This window comes from Juglans regia, chromosome 13 (assembly GCF_001411555.2).
Source record: "Juglans regia cultivar Chandler chromosome 13, Walnut 2.0, whole genome shotgun sequence".
Classification (NCBI taxonomy): Eukaryota; Viridiplantae; Streptophyta; class Magnoliopsida; order Fagales; family Juglandaceae; genus Juglans; species Juglans regia.
In genome coordinates, this window is record NC_049913.1 from 5,127,005 (window position 1) to 5,143,986 (window position 16,982).

Here is a 16,982-nt window from a genome sequence, read left to right on the forward strand (position 1 = left end):
AGGGTTAAGGGTTCTTACCTATAACATTATTGTGCCTCTAGCCATTGGGAGATACTCGAGGTAAAGTTCCTAGAGTGATCATTCTTTCATAGTCAAATCAGATTCTTTATCAATCTGAGATGAAGGGAGGTACGCTCTTTAACTATTAATTATTATTTATTATCGTGGATCATAAAAAATTGAAGATCCTTATATTTAATGTTTCATATTAAAATATTTAACACTAGATGCATAAAGTGATCACATAAAAATAAATTGATAAACTGATCGTATGACTTCATATGATATGTTAAATCTACTTAATAATAAAAATAGTTTTATAATCTAACGTACTATATCAAATCACGTCAGTTTATAAATTTATTTTTATACGTAAAATTTCTTTGTGGTTAAAGGATTTCTCTATCCAAATGCACATTATATCATTTTATTAAAAATCAGTGCTCACATAAGTAATTTTTTTAATATAAAATTTTATAATAAAATATGAAGAGTAAATATTTTTTGAAAAATTATTGTTTAACTTTAATATCTCACAATAATTGATGCGTGCTGTAGAAACTGATCAACGTTATTTAGTATAGAAAAATTTTATTTACAGTTTCTACTTGAAGATTTATGTGTAGCCTTTTATTAAATGAGACAAAATATCATTTTAGTTGAAATATTTTTATAATTTTAAAAAATTTTAAACATAAAATTATCTAAATTTATATTATAATCTTTAAATAGAGATTATACGTAGCATTACTCTTTAACATATGTGCCATGTACATAATTGAGGACATTCCATGTGTTTTATATGCTACAAAACAAAGTAATTATTGCGTTCATTATGTAGATATCTCCTCTGAAAATCCAGCTTTCTGCCAATTTTTATAACTCGAAATCAGTTTTTAAAGAAGGGCCGGGCCCCCCCATTATCAAAAGTTGGGATCACTACCATCAATTATTGAATTATTTTATTGTCCAAGTTAATTATAAGGTTCTTGACTCAAACATGATTAGATTTTGAAAAACCATTTCGATCGAAGGGTCTTTACTTGATCTTGATGTTACTACTAATTTAGTAATTGAATAGATTGAGTTTGATTTTACTGTCGGCCTGTGGATCGGGTTCGGCCAGATATATATGGCCTTGAGACTCTCTCTCTGTCTCTCTCTCAACTTTTATGAGAAGCTGAGTGAGAATGTCCCTACACTACGGGAATAACTATAAAAAAAAAAAAAAATTAGATGAGAAATAATGCAATCCAACATGAGAGTCTTGTTGTATATTTGTCTAATTGGTTTTTGTTTGATTCTCTAATCTCTATCGATTATAGATCATAATGATGTCAACCACTAACTGTAGCGACACCCTTCCTTTATTTTGAGCAATGTACGTACGGGAATCAAGTCTTTGTGTTTCGGGACCTGCAAACACAATTTGGATGATTTTATTGCGTAATTTATCATTCCCAGATCACTTTCCTAGAGTGGGAACTCGGATGATTAATTTTAATGACTGATTTCCTAAACGCCATCTAATCAGATGTAAATCTCAAAGCTGGTTCATAGATCATCACACTGCAAACTGTAGATTATATATATATATATATATATATTACATGAAATGATCACCTTGGCCTTCATAGATTAACATTATTCTACTAGCTAGGCTCATGCGTCCCAGTATTGTTTATTAGGACTAAAACAACCACATATATATCAGATATATAATAAAATACTAAATCGACATGGGTTTTGGAACCCAGACAAGATTATCTGCAGGGAAGAAATGGCAAACGTTGGGCGTCCCTGGCTTAATCCCAAGCACGCGAAATGACGCATGATCATGGCTCCAGCGAGAGGTATCCGTGTGGCAAACAGCAACAGCTTCCACCATGTCTCCATTCTCACCACCAAGGGCAACCTTAAACACTTTGGTCTCTTTTGCTTGGCTGTGGCAATAGAAAACTGCGTACGGGTAGGGCATATTATGACATGCTACCATCTTGGGAGCTGGGATTTCCTCGGGCATATTCAGGAAAGTGTAGTTTTGGAAAAGGGTGTTTGATTTGGTGAGGTGGGAAGTGGTCAGAACTTGGAAATGGGAATTCGACCCCAGTATCCCACGTGTAAAATCAAGCAGGGATTCCATGGAAGTGGCACAGATTTTGGTCTCTCCTTTGATGGGTTCAGTCTCACATTGTCGGAGGGTATATTCCATGGATTTGGCTTGGGGAGAGTCTGGAGAGAATGAGAAGAACTCAAGAAGGTTTGGAAGTTGTTTTAATGAGAAGGGAATGGAGTCGGCTTCTTCTCTAGGCAGCAAGCGAGGAGAAGTTGAAAAATCTCGCTTACGGAAATATATAGGCATTGTTTCTCCAACCATTTGATCCTTCATGGTGAAGAAGACCTTTGAGGAAGGGTCCATGACATCCATGTGGGAAGAAGGATGAGCATGAACATGCTCTCTCTGTGTTCCTTGATCTTGATCATGAATATCATGGTCTTGCTTAACGGGATGATCATCCATTGCATGAATCTCTTCTGAGTACTGTTTTCTGGTCAATTCCCCGACTCCACTTCCATGAACACACTGCAGAAAATTTTGTGACATAAAACGGAAGTGCTCAACTATATACCAATCTTCTGATCAAAGATATTGTCACTACTACAAATTAATATTGTGACTATCAATCGGCTCATCTTTTTAATTGTAAAAAGAATAAAGCATAAATTTTTAGATTACCATAAAGATTAGTAGATGGATCAAGAAGAGGCTCCAAGATGCAAACCCAATACCCATCTTTCTTCTTTGCTGCTTCTCTTTTTCCTATGGAAGAGAGAAAATTAGAACCATCACATGCTTATTTTAAGAGCAGAACAGAAGCTTCACATAATAAAACGTAAAACACAGTTAGCATAATTAATCTTGAAAATTTCAGATACCATCTTAGATCATCCTAATCTTACCTTCTCAGAAACCAGCAATTAAAGTAATCAATTAGGAACAAATGAAAGAAGGACGAGATGGGGTGAAAGTGAAACCTTTGTTAAAGAAATATATATTGTCCTCTTTTGCTAGCCAGGCTCGCTAACAGTACTAGTGTTCAAGGTTATGATGGATACGTACAATACTAAAAAGATAAGCCAGGATACAATATATAATATGAATTCGAAAACGTGATTTTACTTGAGCATAGCTCGAGATCCTTTACTCAATTAAAGTTGCTGATCTTAACGCACCCTTTTCATACCTTCGATGATTTCGTATCAGTTTGAAATTCTAGTGATTTATCCACCTTTTAAATAGACAACTTTTGTGTATACTCTTTATAAAAAAGTATAGTCACAATGAAAAGGTGCAAAAAAAAATTTTTTTTGTAGGATCCACATTTTACAAATGACTTTGTAGGACTTGTATTTTTAAAAATTGTACCTAACATTAATCTTAAGTTAAAGATTCAAAAACAAATTTTAAAAAGCAGAACATGACTTGTCTTTTCAAAATGAGAAATAATTTATATAAGAGAAATTATAGTTGTAATACTGCGTAAATGTCGTACAATCACTTTAAAAAAATAAATAAATACGAGACTCATATGAAAAGAAATTAATTTTTAATAATAGACTCTACTCTTTTTCAATATGACTGTATGGCGCTTGCGTACTCTACGACTATATATAGCATTACTTTTTATATAAATTCTAAATAGATAAATCTCGCAAATTTTCTTTATATATAAAAGTATGGATTACGTTATAAAGTATTAAAAAAAACTATTTTCTCTAAAGAAACTCACAAAAATAAAAAATCAGAAAATTTATCTATTTAAAACTTGATTACTCCATCCAAAATTAAAGTGTGATAAGGATGATGATAACAAAGTTGGGTGCTCGCTTTAGTCAAACTTCATTCATTCTTATCCCAAAGTCCATCAAATTTACCAAGCGAGCATGCACCCAACTTTGTTGCCATGGGTTTTGGACCCAGTGATTACCAAGTGGTGTTTTGGGTGATCAGAGCAATATTGACCATGACGAGAATGTTATGGAATAAAAAGAAGACATCAAGAACTATAATGGAGGAAATTACCAAGTGATAGAATTAAAGGAGCATGATAAAGGTATATTGAGTGATTGGTTTCTTACTAATTGTCTTATTCATTAACCATTTTAGAGAGGTTAGAACTTTCGAGTCACCTCCATTTGTGTGTTATAACCAAATCTTTCAGATCCATATTTAATTGGGAGAAGTCATTCATCCATCAAAATAACTCTTAATTCATAATTGAATTCCATGATTAAAAAAAAATCCCATGATTAATATTGATATTGATTTTTTTTTAGTTGGTTGGTGTCTTTTGGGAAAATTCCGACAACAAATAATTTGAGGAAGTGCAGTATAATTTGCTTAGACTGGTATTATTTGTGCAAGAAAGATAAGTAGTCGATGGATAGTTTGTTTCTGCATTTCAAAGACTCTTTGAGATGAGATTTTCAGTAAGTCAAGCTTGGGTGATGCCCAAGATAGGGGTATGCAACCGGATCTGGATATCCGACCATAACTAAATCTGGATCCAAATTCTAAAAACTGGGTGGTTATCTGCCCGGATTAATCCAGACGGATAACCGGATTCAATCCGGATTTGAATCTAGATATTTAGATTTTTTTTCCTTTTTTTGGCTATAAATCCGGATATCCGAATTGTAATCGTGTTTAATCCGGATTTATTCATATCATTTTAAGTAAAAAAATTGTTTAAAATTTTAAAAAAATTTCTATAGCACTTTTTTTTTTAAATGAATAAATTATGATATCATGTTTAAATTGCCCATATTTGTTTAAAGAAATAATTTAAACACTTTTTAAAAGTTTTTTTTAAATAAATAAATAAAAATGTAAAATAAATAATATTATTGTTACATCACAATACAAAATATTAATTTACAAATAATAAAATAAATAATAATACATAATAACTAATTAGACTAATACACAATAAATAATTTTGAAATTTGAAAAAATTAAATTATTTTTTGTATTTTTTTAAAATAAGACCCGGTTACATAACCGGATCCGATGGATCCGGGTTCATCTTACCCACCCAGGTCCAATTCGGGCTTATAACTGTCCAGATTCACCCGGATTTCCAAGTTCTAGATCTGATCAAGAAAAAAATTCGACCCGATTGCATACCCCTAGCCCAAGAGAGTGAGAACTCTCGGCAATCATCGTATTGCTGATATTTAGAAGATGATTCCTCTATGCTTAATGTTGTGTCAATGGCCGGAAAGGAATGGATACTATTTTGATGATAGTGAACACTCATTGAGAGAACATAAGAGTTTTTCTTTCGAACTGTCTTTCTCTAAAATTATTGTATTGAAAGGAGATAATTTAAAACATTTTTCTTTCAGACTACTAATTCTTAGTTCATAAGCCATAGCTTGTATTGAAGTGTTTCCACTTGTATACTTCCTATGTACTTGAACTATGCCTATTTACTTTGCATTAATAAAATCCCTTATTAGTTATAAAGAAAAAGATTAATATTTAAATCTTATAAAGACAGTAATATCCCTATTATATTACTCGAGATGAAGATAATACTACTTGCTGAACCGACTAGGCACCTTGAAATCATTCCAAGATTTAAAAGATCCAAGACACCCTTTTTTCTCTTTTGGGGTGCATTCAGATGATTGCTTTTTATTAGATAAAATGCAGACATCAATACAATGTTTGAACATTCTGTGGGAAGCCATAGACTAGCTGACGCATGGTAATAACCTCCATAAATAGTGTAACTTGATGAAATAAAGCAGTACTTGCACAAAGGCAACAAACAACCACATCCAACTAACATTAGTGGACCAATTTGTTTCACACAAACTATTGCACAGCATATATAGCCTCATACATACCAATAAGGATGGCTTAACGGGACCAAATTGTTTCCAGAACTTCTAAAGATAATTTATTTTTACTGGAAAAAAATTGGGCCATATATATTTAGCATTCACAACCAGTTGACCGCTGCTGACTGCTGCTTGCAACATCGATGGTGTCTGGCAAGTATCTAATTCACAGTGTGGAAAATCCCCACCGGAAGAACAAGGATCCAAAGAGAAATTAGTATCCTATGTAATTGTCTAGAAAAATATGTTACGATCTAAACAACTGCAGAATAAGTACAATTTGAAGTGTTCAATATTGGTAATCATGTGATCCTTGAAATAAGTACAATTTGCAAAGGTACCATTCAGATTGCAACAAATCGAAACTATAACAACTGAATTAAAATCAGCATTTGGAATGAAGATATCATTTGTCCATATAGATTTCCTTTAGTGATTTCTGATAGCTGATCTGCTATGTTTTGTTAGTCGTGTTTTATTGGCAGCTAGTTTCACTGCTTGTGATACTGTTACTACTGATTTGCAGATCTTTGGCATTTACAGTTTGGTTGAATGAAAATTCTTAATCCTGCAAAGAAAATGGGTGTCATGCAAAACCAGTTTTGACCATTTAGGAGGTTCTTGAAGCTTTTATCTGAAATTTTATAATGGTAAAGGAACAACTAAAGTACTAAACCGAGGGTGATCTGCAAGTGCCCACCATAATAAAAAATGACCAAGCAATGAGAAAACTGTAGTAAATAATTTTTAAGGGATGTTTTCTGGAGGCCACATAATCACTATGCAGCAAATATCTTAACCCCAAAAATATGTAGCAAATAAATGTTCCGACCAATTCTCACAAACTAATTTTGTCAGCATATCGAATCTAAGAGGAAACAGAGAGGCCAATGATATGATAAGAGAACATTTCTAAATAATATGAAGGACAAAAACTGGAGAATGTGCAAGTGAATATAGAGAGCTTGTGTTTTATGCTTACATCTCTTCCTCTTCACCACTCTTCAGGGCATTCTTAGCTATGCACTGGAAGGCTTCTTCCACATTAATACCCTCCTTGGCAGATGTCTCAAAGTATGGAATATTTCCTTTTGATGCACACCAGGCTCGAGCCTTTTTCTCTGAAACCTGGAAAATTAACAAAAAGCTACATGTTGAATTCGAGCAAAGGTATCAACATCACATGAGAGAGAAAAACGGAAAGGGAAAACAAAATTTCAAGGAAATACATACCACTCTACTATTTCCACCATCTACATCAACCTTGTTTCCTAGAACAACAAATGGGAAATTTTCTGGATCTGAAGGACTTGCCTGCAGAAGGTTTCTCATATGATTTCAACTTTGTCTTTCATTTAAGAAACTGCAGGACAGTTTGTAAAGGACATAAATTTTCAAAAAATTTACTCCAACAAATGGATACCTGAATAAGGAATTCTTCCCTCCAGTTGTTAAGGTTGTCAAACGACTTCATTGAATTAACATCATACACAAGAACACAGCAATCAGCACCCCGATAGAAAGCAACGCCAAGGCTTTGGAATCTTTCCTGCCCAGCTGTATCCCAGATCTGTCAATGACAAAATAATGCACAGTGAATCCTCTCATTGAAGAAGCGCCTAAAGATTAACCAAGCGATATCTATGCTGGAAGCCAAACTACGAACATATTTGCACTTTAGTATATTATTGAATGTGATACGAAATTTGTTTCTGTTTGCATCAAATTATCATTTATAAAATTCGAATTTATGTATTGAATTATTGTACCATAAATGAGTGAAAAATGAACTCAGAAATTGCAGTCATAATCAGAAAATACTAGAAAACTAACCGTATTTTCAATTGATTGGAAAGTTTTTTAGTTCTTCGTCATCAAACAAATTTAAAAAGCATATTCAAAGCAACAGTATCAGTTCATTAGGGCTTGTTTGGATAGATAAACGATATAATCTCATCTCATCTCATCATTACAACTTTCCTAAATTCTCAAACAAAATATAATTAACAATTCAACTTTTTCAAATCTCAAAACAATAATATTATTAAAAAATAATATTCTAATAATATTTTATTCAACTCATCTAAAACTATCTCATCTCATCTCACTATCCAAACGAGCCCTAAATGTTCACACAGAAATGTACAGGTGATGAATCCACTTTTTACACCAATAAGTAGAAACAATAGATACATAACCAACCACTATTCATCTTTTCTTTTTCCAAGTTCTTTTTGCGTTTAGTCAGCCATTTTTTGATAAGTAGAGCTTAGTCACCCAAGTGAGAAGCAAAATATTGAACAAATAACAAAGAACGGCAATGCAGACATAATCATGATAAATAAGTAGGAATTCCCAAAATTAAGACGTTCAAACTAAACAAATCCAACTCAAAAAAATATACAAGTAAAGAACAAAAATGAGTGTGTAGGAAAATAGAGACTTCCTCCTATTTAAAAAAATTAATGACATAATCAGTATATCAGGAACCTGTAAGGTGAAAAGCCTATCTTCAAAGTGCACTTCTTTTGTCAAAAAATCGGCTCCAATTGTTGCCTTGTATTGATTGCTAAACTTCCTATTTACATATCTGTTAGAAATATGTCAAGGAAAAAAAACAGCACTAAAATCCCGTAGAAGAGACTGCTTTTCTCTAAGCTATAACACATTATTTATATGAAATGTGAAATGCAAAAGAAAATCTCAAATAGCTGATTTAATATTCCAGCGGACAAGGATACTGATTCATCAAGGAGGTCTTTCCTACCCTGTCAAACACAGATTAAAGAAACTCTATTAAGTTAATTGTCGTAAACAACTTGAACGATAAATCCAAGTTTGAATAACAAAGCTTATAGAATCCATTGAAGCTGACTAAAAATACAAGACTGAACTAAAAATTGCTCAATTCGAATTTCCATAACTAATAAAAAAGGAAAAATAGATTTACTTAGGCCTCAAAATGCCATAAGAACAGTATTTAACACCTACAACTAGATCGAACTTCATTTAAGCAAGCAATCGAATTCGTCAGCAGAGTACCAAAAAATTCCTACTGTTCCAGATCAGTCCGTGCAAAATAAACAAGATCTCGACAAAGATCAGACAAACATCTCCGTCTAAAACCCTAGAATAGAAAAATCAAAGCTCACACACACACGAATATATAGATGCATATAAATTGAGAGAGAGAGAGAGAGAGAGAGAGGGAGACCCGCTGTCGCCGAGGATGATGACCTTCAAGAGGGTTCTTCTACGGGAAGGCATCGTGCGTTTATGGGATCGGATTCGATCAGAGCAAGAGAGAGTTTAGGGGGCTTTTACAAAGAAGACTGGAGGTCGGTTTCTCGGCTGGTCGGAGCTTTCTAGTGTGGTGAGGAAAGCTAATATTCTCAGTATCCAAACGCCTAATTCTCGGCTGGTCGGAGATTTCTAGTTTGGTGAGGAAAGCTAATATAGTAATTCCTATTTTATTTATTAATTAATTAATTTATTGTTAGCTTCGTTAGTTTCATTTTAGAACAGAAGATTACACAAAGCACCATGTGCAGCACAATGCAAGACCAGTGCCTCGTGCCAGCTCATTTCTACAGTACTCACTATATCAAAAGTTATATAATATTAATAGAAACAAATAATTATAACCGTGAATTGTACTATTATTGTGTAATTATTTTAAAAAAATAAATAAAATATGATTTACATAAAAAAAATTAATTTTTTAATAATATATTTTATTTTTTTTTAAAACGATTACGTGACATTTACACTATATAAAATTACTCATATTAATAATATTATTAGTTTCATAAATTACTCGATCCGACTTCTTCCCATTTTTTCTAGCTAATAATAACGTATAATTGTCGATAGAGATTCCCTAAAATTCTCAACGTTGTATTCTTTTCATTATTAAGAATCAAGATGAACACAATGATTTACAACTCCACAATAAAATATTAAATCTTTATTTTAATGTACTAAAATTAAAGTAATAGTCAACAAATTTTTTTTAAATATAATATTTTATGAGATTGATGTTGTTTGGAATGGTATATTAGATTATGAGATTAATAATCAATAATTTTATAAAATTAAGTTTATAAACTGATGTGGTATGTCGTTATAAAATTATTTTTATTATAAATAAATCTATAATACTATATGAAATTATGTCAATTTGTGAGTTTAATTTTATAAAATTTCTTTATAATTATAGTATTTCTTATCATATATACTTGAGTCTCTATCATTTTATTTATTTTTTAAGATGTTTTTGTCTGTCTCTTTTTTGTACATGCTATTACCATTTCTACTTTTTTTTTTTTTTTTGGAACTCCCTCGTTAATGATAAATTTTAAATCACCACCCCTGATCTCTACAATTCTCTTAATTGCAATCATTTCCGGGTCTACAGATCATTGGTTACTAAGTTACTAACCGATCAATAAAAAGGAAAACCACCTTAAAAACAACGAAATTTGATTTTAAAAAAAAGGAATATAATTAGTTAAAGAACAAAATAAGTTATAGTTAACGATTATTCCTACAACACAACGCTCGTTGACATATATATGACGCATTAACAACCTTTGTCAATTCCCTTAAGCTCACATGAGAAGCATCATTCTATTTTATTATTTTTTTTTTTTTTTAGAAAATGCTAGTCCTATCAAGAATATTCGCCGTGAATGGATACCGAGAATATTTAAAAATAATTTTATGAATATTTTTAATATTTAAGAAATTTAAAAATATGTTTACAAAAACTTACAGGTTCGGTTAGACGGGAATTATCAGTGGACATATATAGCTGTCCCCTTTTTGTTTTATCAACAGCCTACCTAGCTACTAGAATTCTCTAAAACCTGAACGATTCAAAAGATCAACAAAATTTTCAAGAAATGGATCGAAATAATAAAGATGTTAGAACTGGTCGTGACATAATTTGTTAGGCCATTTACAGGTATAGAGCAGGAAAATGTTCCAAATGAATTCACCGGTTTTGAATGGGTCAAATTAAATATTGTTCCTAATTAATTAACTCTTAACCGGATAATAAACAAATAAATCAAACAACTGATCTTGACCAGGAACGACCGGTGGTTTGTTTTAACAGAAGAGGAAGGTAATTTCTTTCCAAGATTGACCATGACCTGACATTTTTACTAGCAATAAATAAATACATCATCATTTGTTTTAGATGCAAATAGCGTACATATATTGGTAACATATCGATCCGGTCTACTAATTTGTTTTGGTTTTTACTTTTTTAATAAAAAATTATATTTACCGTCATAAAATATATACATGTCACGTACTCTTTTGAGAGGAGTAAGTAAATATAGAACTTATATATATATAAAAAAATTCTATTTACAGTCTCTACTTGAAGATTATATGTGCAGACTTTTTATTAAATGAAAAAAAAATATTATTTTAAGAATGATATTTTTATAATTTTAAAAACATTTAAAAATAAAATTATTTAAATTTGTATTGTAATCTTTAAATGGTGACTATATATAATATTGCTCATTTTTTTATACTTATTTTTTTTATTAATAAATCTCATTTTAAAAATAAAAAATGTATGATACTTACCCGACCCATATATAAAAATAGCAAAAGATAAGAACCCTTAAATTGCTTAAAAATAGACAGAAGGTTCCCTAGTCAGTAGGAGGCCGTGATCGGGGGAGGAACGGAACTATTACCATGCAACGTCGTTTTTCTGTCCTCCCTTCGATCAGAATGCTCCTGCCCTTCTCCCTTAGGTACGCGGCCTCCTTCTTTTTTTTTCTCTCTCTATCTTTCTTTTCGTGGAAAACATAACCTAAGCTGCTGGAAGTAAATTATATTCATGACCAATGACTTCGATTAAATTATATATCGTTGTTTCTTCCAAGGCTAGGATGATGCTGTTTTATGTTATTCATGGTATTCGAGTACTTTCATACTTGGCTTCGTTAATCAATTTTCTTTTGTTTTCTTCGCTAATGAATATTTGATTCAGAGGTCATCCATCGTTTGGAGGAGCGGTGGGGTTTAACCGGCACATTTTGAGGATAATTTAGGTTGAAGACTCAAAACAAATGGCTTCTGAATCCTCGCCGGCGCCAACAAATTCTCCACCTGCACCAGCTACTCCTCCTCCTTCGTTGTCATCACCCCCACCGGCTTCATCAACCCCACCACCAACGTCGACGTCGTCGCCGCCACCATCTTTACCAGTACCTCCAGTACCACCAGCCTCGTCACCGCCGCCGTCTAAGGAATCTCCACCACCACCAACAGCAACATCCCCACCACCTCAGAATTCACCGTCGCCACCACCCCCTCAAGATTCCAACTCTTCTCCTCCTCCCCCTTCCTCTTCTGGAACACCTTCATCACCTCCTCCTCCTTCGTCCAGTGGGATCGGAGGAGGTGGTAATGATGATTTGCCTTCTCCACCGCCACCGCACAACGCATCTAGTCGTTCATCGCCGTCACCTCCCTTGCAACAACTCTCACCACCAAGTCGATCGTCACCAAACTCCTCGTCTGGTTCCGATACGTCGACATCTACAGATGGTACTTCATCTTCACAGTCGACGACACTTCCTTTAATAATTGGAGTTGCGGCTGGGGCAGGGTTGTTAATGCTTCTCGTCATAATTGCTCTATACTTCTCATGCACTAGAAAGAAGAAGAAACGAGATCAACATCAATACTACCCTTCCCATCCAACCAAAGGTATGTATTTAATGTTATAATTCTTTTTAAGTCATTAATTTTCTGCTAAATTTTTTATGAGCTAGGAATGATATTCCTAACAACTCTTCTATAATCTAATCTATTTCACAACCAATTAATTAGGTAAGCATATGTACATTGTTACTTCAATTTATTTCCAATTTTATAGAACTGCCCTTATCTAATATAAAGCTGTAATCGAAATAGTCGATTCTTAAAACTAAAGACATATTTTTGCAGTTATTGCTAAAACTAGGTTTTTTATAATTTGATTAGCTAGCTAGCTGTTTGCCGACTCAATTCTATTTCGAGTAATGATAGGGACAAGATGTAAAAGTTTTGCTCAAGCCTTTTGTAAAAAAGGGAATCCCACCAAAAAAATGTGAGCTTTTTTGCACTAATTTTTTTTTTTAATTTTTTATGGTGGGATTTATTTTTATATATATAAAAAAAAAACTTGTGTGAGACTTGTATATTTGGGACGTGTATATATTATTATTATTCTTCTCTTTAACTTGAAGTCTCTCGATTTTAGTGTTTATAAATAAAGGTAGAAGATAATTAAAATAAGGGAATGAATAAAAAATATTCATGTTCTCTTGCGATTATATTTTTATGTGCATGCAGTAGTGATAACTGATAAGAAAGGCATGTAATATAGAAAAGAGTGTAAAACTAATGTATTAGTTGATCATGAATTGTAGCTTAACTAGTATATCTCCCCCTATAGTAATAAATTAGGTGACGGTACTGGGGTTGAAGGGGTTTAGTTAATTCCCACATAGATGCCCTTTATTTGTAAATTAAACACTAACGAGGTTTTTTAGTACGGTCAGTGATCTTGAGAATGCAGGGAGGATTATCGATTTATCCATTGCATGATTTTCTTTTCTATTTATTGTTTATGCTATTATTTATTTATTAAAAGAAAAAAGTAAAGCACTCGAGAGGGATAATCAATTGCGAAAAGGAAATTAATAGACTAGCCAGATCATACATATTAAATCATATAATGTCTTCTTTAATTTATATGATATTTTGAGATTATAATCAATGACGACTCGTCTAATTAGCTTTCATCAGAATTTTACGTCAAAAATTAAGTCCAAAAAACTCAAGAAAAAGAACTTTTTGAATATCATGTGCAGGAGGCGAATATTACACGGATTCCAGATGGAAAAACGGACCTGAACCCAATAATGGTCATATTAATGTGAATATACCTCCACCTTTAGCTGGGAGCAATGGAGCTTGGGCAGCACCAGTTTCAACTTCGCCGCCGCCGCCGATCAATAGTAGTGACCTTAGCACCAACTCTGGTAATTCCCATGGTACTACTGCCTTGCCACCCCCACACCCTAACGTGTCTCTTGGGTTCGGGAAGAGCACCTTCACCTATGAAGAGCTAGCTGCTGCAACTGCGGGCTTCTCTCAAGCAAACATATTGGGTCAAGGAGGGTTCGGTTACGTGCATAAAGGGGTGTTGCCAAACGGAAAGGAAATTGCGGTGAAAAGTCTCAAAGCCGGCAGCGGGCAAGGAGAGCGCGAGTTCCAAGCCGAGGTTGAGATTATTAGTCGTGTCCATCATCGCCACCTTGTGTCACTTGTTGGGTATTGTATTGCAGGAGGAGGGAGAAGGATGTTGGTCTATGAATATCTTCCCAATAAAACCCTTGAATTCCACCTTCATGGTTTGTTTTATACTCTCATGGTTGTCTATGTTGCTTAAAATATCATAAGCAGTTTTTATCATTAGAAATACAATGTGCTCACGAGTGCATTGATGAGTTTTTGAGATTTTACACACAATTAATCTATATTTGATGCATTGCCCAGGAAAGACAATTTGCACCTTGTCACTTCAAATAACTTGATCGTTTGTTGAAATAATCTGCAGGAAAAGATCGTCCAACCATGGACTGGTCTACCAGGCTCAAGATCGCAATGGGATCAGCCAAAGGGCTTGCATACCTGCATGAAGACTGTTAGTGATTTTTAAATTAATTTCTCTCTCTCTCTCTCTCTCTCTCTCTCACTCACACACGACTTATAATTCGTTTGATATTTGTAGGTCACCCTCGCATCATTCATCGGGATATTAAAGGTGCAAATATTCTACTTGACTGCAGTTTTGAAGCCAAGGTATAATGTGCAATATTATTATTATATATCATGAGATGCATGCAATTATACCTTATAATATGAATAAAATTCGTCTGCAAACAAATAAGAAAAGGCTTATAATGAAGATATATTGTCGTTCATGTTAATTACATCTTCAATTTCTTCTGCGTATTTAGGTGGCTGATTTCGGGTTGGCAAAGCTAAATCAAGACAACTTCACTCATGTGTCTACTCGCGTCATGGGAACATTTGGGTACGTAATAAGAACTAATTATAAGCTAATTTCCTTTCATGCATGCTAGCTATCAATATAAGAAAATTTATTAAAGATCTACATGATATTCATTTTGGAAAATGAAATTTGATGGGAAGTGTTTATTTGGGTTAACATTTATCCAACAAATGCTAGGTACTTGGCTCCTGAGTATGCATCAAGCGGCAAGCTAACCGAAAAATCTGATGTTTTCTCATTTGGTGTTATGCTTTTGGAACTGATAACTGGACGGCGCCCTGTGGATCCCTCTGGTGACTTGGACGACAGCTTAGTAGATTGGGTTTGACCCAGCTTTGAACACTCAATTTAATTAATCTCATTTTCATTTGCTCTTTATACAAGACGTAGGCGTTATATTGTAATGGAATGAAAAATCAAATTAATCGACTGATTCGTGAATCAACAGGCTAGACCTCTTTGTGCGCGGGCAATAGAGGAGGGGAACTACGACAAGCTGGTAGATCCACGCTTGGATAACAATTATGCCCCCCATGAGATGGCACGAATGGTGGCATGTGCTGGTGCAAGTGTAAGGCATTCTGCTGGAAGGCGACCCAAAATGAGCCAGGTATAGGAATATTGCCAATTACGATGGTCCATTATAACAAATATCACCTAATAAAAAGAGCTAGCAAAAGTGTAACTAGTAGAAGATATTACTTGATGTGGTATAGTTTTGAAATTAACTTCTATTAAAAGGAGTACAGGGATTGATCATGAGGTACTTTATTTATGGAACAGATTGTACGTGCCTTGGAAGGTGATGTCTCACTGGATGACTTGAACGAGGTGATGAAACCTGGCCAAAGTTCCAACTTTGGCTCTAGTAGCTCCGAGTATGATGCCAGCTTGTACAGTGCTAACATGAAGAAGTTTAGGAAGATTGCATTGGATAGCCAGGAATATGGAAGCAGTGAATATGGAGCCACAAGCGAATATGGGCTCAACCCATCCTCCACGAGCAGTAGTGATAACTCTCGGGAGTTGAGCAGGAAAGCGAGCCGGAAGTAAGGTGGTCACTCATGAGCAAACTCAGTACTACCTCTCCAAAACAAGAGATCATGAGAACTTATCCTTTTTCGGAGCAGGAACTTATGATCTTTAGAATTTAGGTTACGAGTACTATATGCCACTCGATCTGTTAAGACGATGGTAAAGTGGCAAAACTGTGCTTGCGTTACGGCATTTAACATTGTCGTCCAATATATCTTGGGTGGTGCTCATGAGTGGTACGGTAAAGTCGTTTAATTAGGATGTCAATTTGTATTGCAAGCATTGCTGTGTTTTCTTAATTAATTGAGACGATCCTTGATCGATTTATGTTGTATAGTGCTTTTGGGATTTGAGAGTATATATAATTATTAATTTATGTGTTCTAGTACTAATGTTTATATATATGTTATATGTTTGGATGTAGCTTATTAATTTCAAAAATTCTATATGCAGTCATTTTTACGTGTTCTTTGTGCACTTCATTAATGTGATTGATTACGTCATTTTTTTAATATAAATAACTGCTTTAGCCAATAACATCAATTGAATGTGCAAAGAGTATATAAGTAAAAGTAATTATATGTAATAAAACTCAATTAATTTATCTACAAAGATAAAATCTTTGAACGCCATAAATGCGGTTCCAAATTTAAGAGCAATATTAATCTTTATCCATTTGAATTGATATATATATATATATATATATATATCCATTTGGTGGTAAACCCTTTGCCTATTCATCAACCTCAAACTGCCTCAAAAACTTTTTGGATAGAAACAACCTCATTGATCTCAAATCCTCAAGTCCTAAATACACTTGGTCAAACAATAGGCATGGGGCTTTTAACATTCGGGAGAAATTGGATCGTGCTGTCACAAAACTAGATTGGAATACTCTTTTTCCAGATGCATCTATTTTGAACCTAACATGTGTTACATCTAA

General features: G+C 33.7%; 3 protein-coding genes across 4 annotated transcripts; 1 reads left to right on the plus strand and 2 right to left on the minus strand.

Moving 5' to 3' along the window:
• Nucleotides 1–1,557: 1,557 nt before the first annotated feature.
• LOC109012054 (BURP domain-containing protein BNM2A-like) lies at nucleotides 1,558–3,123 on the minus strand. Of its 2 annotated transcripts, none has more exons than XM_018993487.2 (3): nucleotides 3,037–3,123; nucleotides 2,738–2,821; nucleotides 1,558–2,584 (listed from the first exon to the last, which is right to left on the minus strand). In XM_018993487.2, exons 2-3 carry the CDS (start codon nucleotides 2,792–2,794, stop codon nucleotides 1,730–1,732), a joined length of 912 nt encoding a protein of 303 aa, XP_018849032.2. In that variant the 5' UTR covers nucleotides 2,795–2,821; nucleotides 3,037–3,123; the 3' UTR covers nucleotides 1,558–1,729. The 2 variants fall into 2 exon arrangements, with proteins under 2 accessions (XP_018849032.2, XP_018849031.2); XM_018993486.2 differs by having other exon boundaries at nucleotides 2,962–3,119.
• Nucleotides 3,124–5,643: 2,520 nt separating this feature from the next.
• Nucleotides 5,644–9,501, minus strand: LOC109011197 (ras-related protein Rab7). The gene is made up of 7 exons (XM_018992304.2): nucleotides 9,125–9,501; nucleotides 8,652–8,678; nucleotides 8,401–8,500; nucleotides 7,334–7,480; nucleotides 7,144–7,224; nucleotides 6,893–7,038; nucleotides 5,644–6,071 (listed from the first exon to the last, which is right to left on the minus strand). The coding sequence occupies exons 1-7, from the start codon at nucleotides 9,175–9,177 to the stop codon at nucleotides 6,005–6,007; spliced, it is 621 nt and encodes a 206-aa protein (XP_018847849.2). The 5' UTR covers nucleotides 9,178–9,501; the 3' UTR covers nucleotides 5,644–6,004.
• A 2,091-nt stretch (nucleotides 9,502–11,592) lies between these two features.
• LOC109011195 (proline-rich receptor-like protein kinase PERK7) lies at nucleotides 11,593–16,495 on the plus strand. The gene is made up of 9 exons (XM_018992298.2): nucleotides 11,593–11,687; nucleotides 11,927–12,648; nucleotides 13,797–14,339; nucleotides 14,546–14,632; nucleotides 14,720–14,790; nucleotides 14,949–15,025; nucleotides 15,182–15,326; nucleotides 15,453–15,614; nucleotides 15,788–16,495. Exons 2-9 carry the CDS (start codon nucleotides 12,006–12,008, stop codon nucleotides 16,055–16,057), a joined length of 1,998 nt encoding a protein of 665 aa, XP_018847843.1. The 5' UTR covers nucleotides 11,593–11,687; nucleotides 11,927–12,005; the 3' UTR covers nucleotides 16,058–16,495.
• The last annotated feature ends 487 nt before the right edge of the window (nucleotides 16,496–16,982 follow it).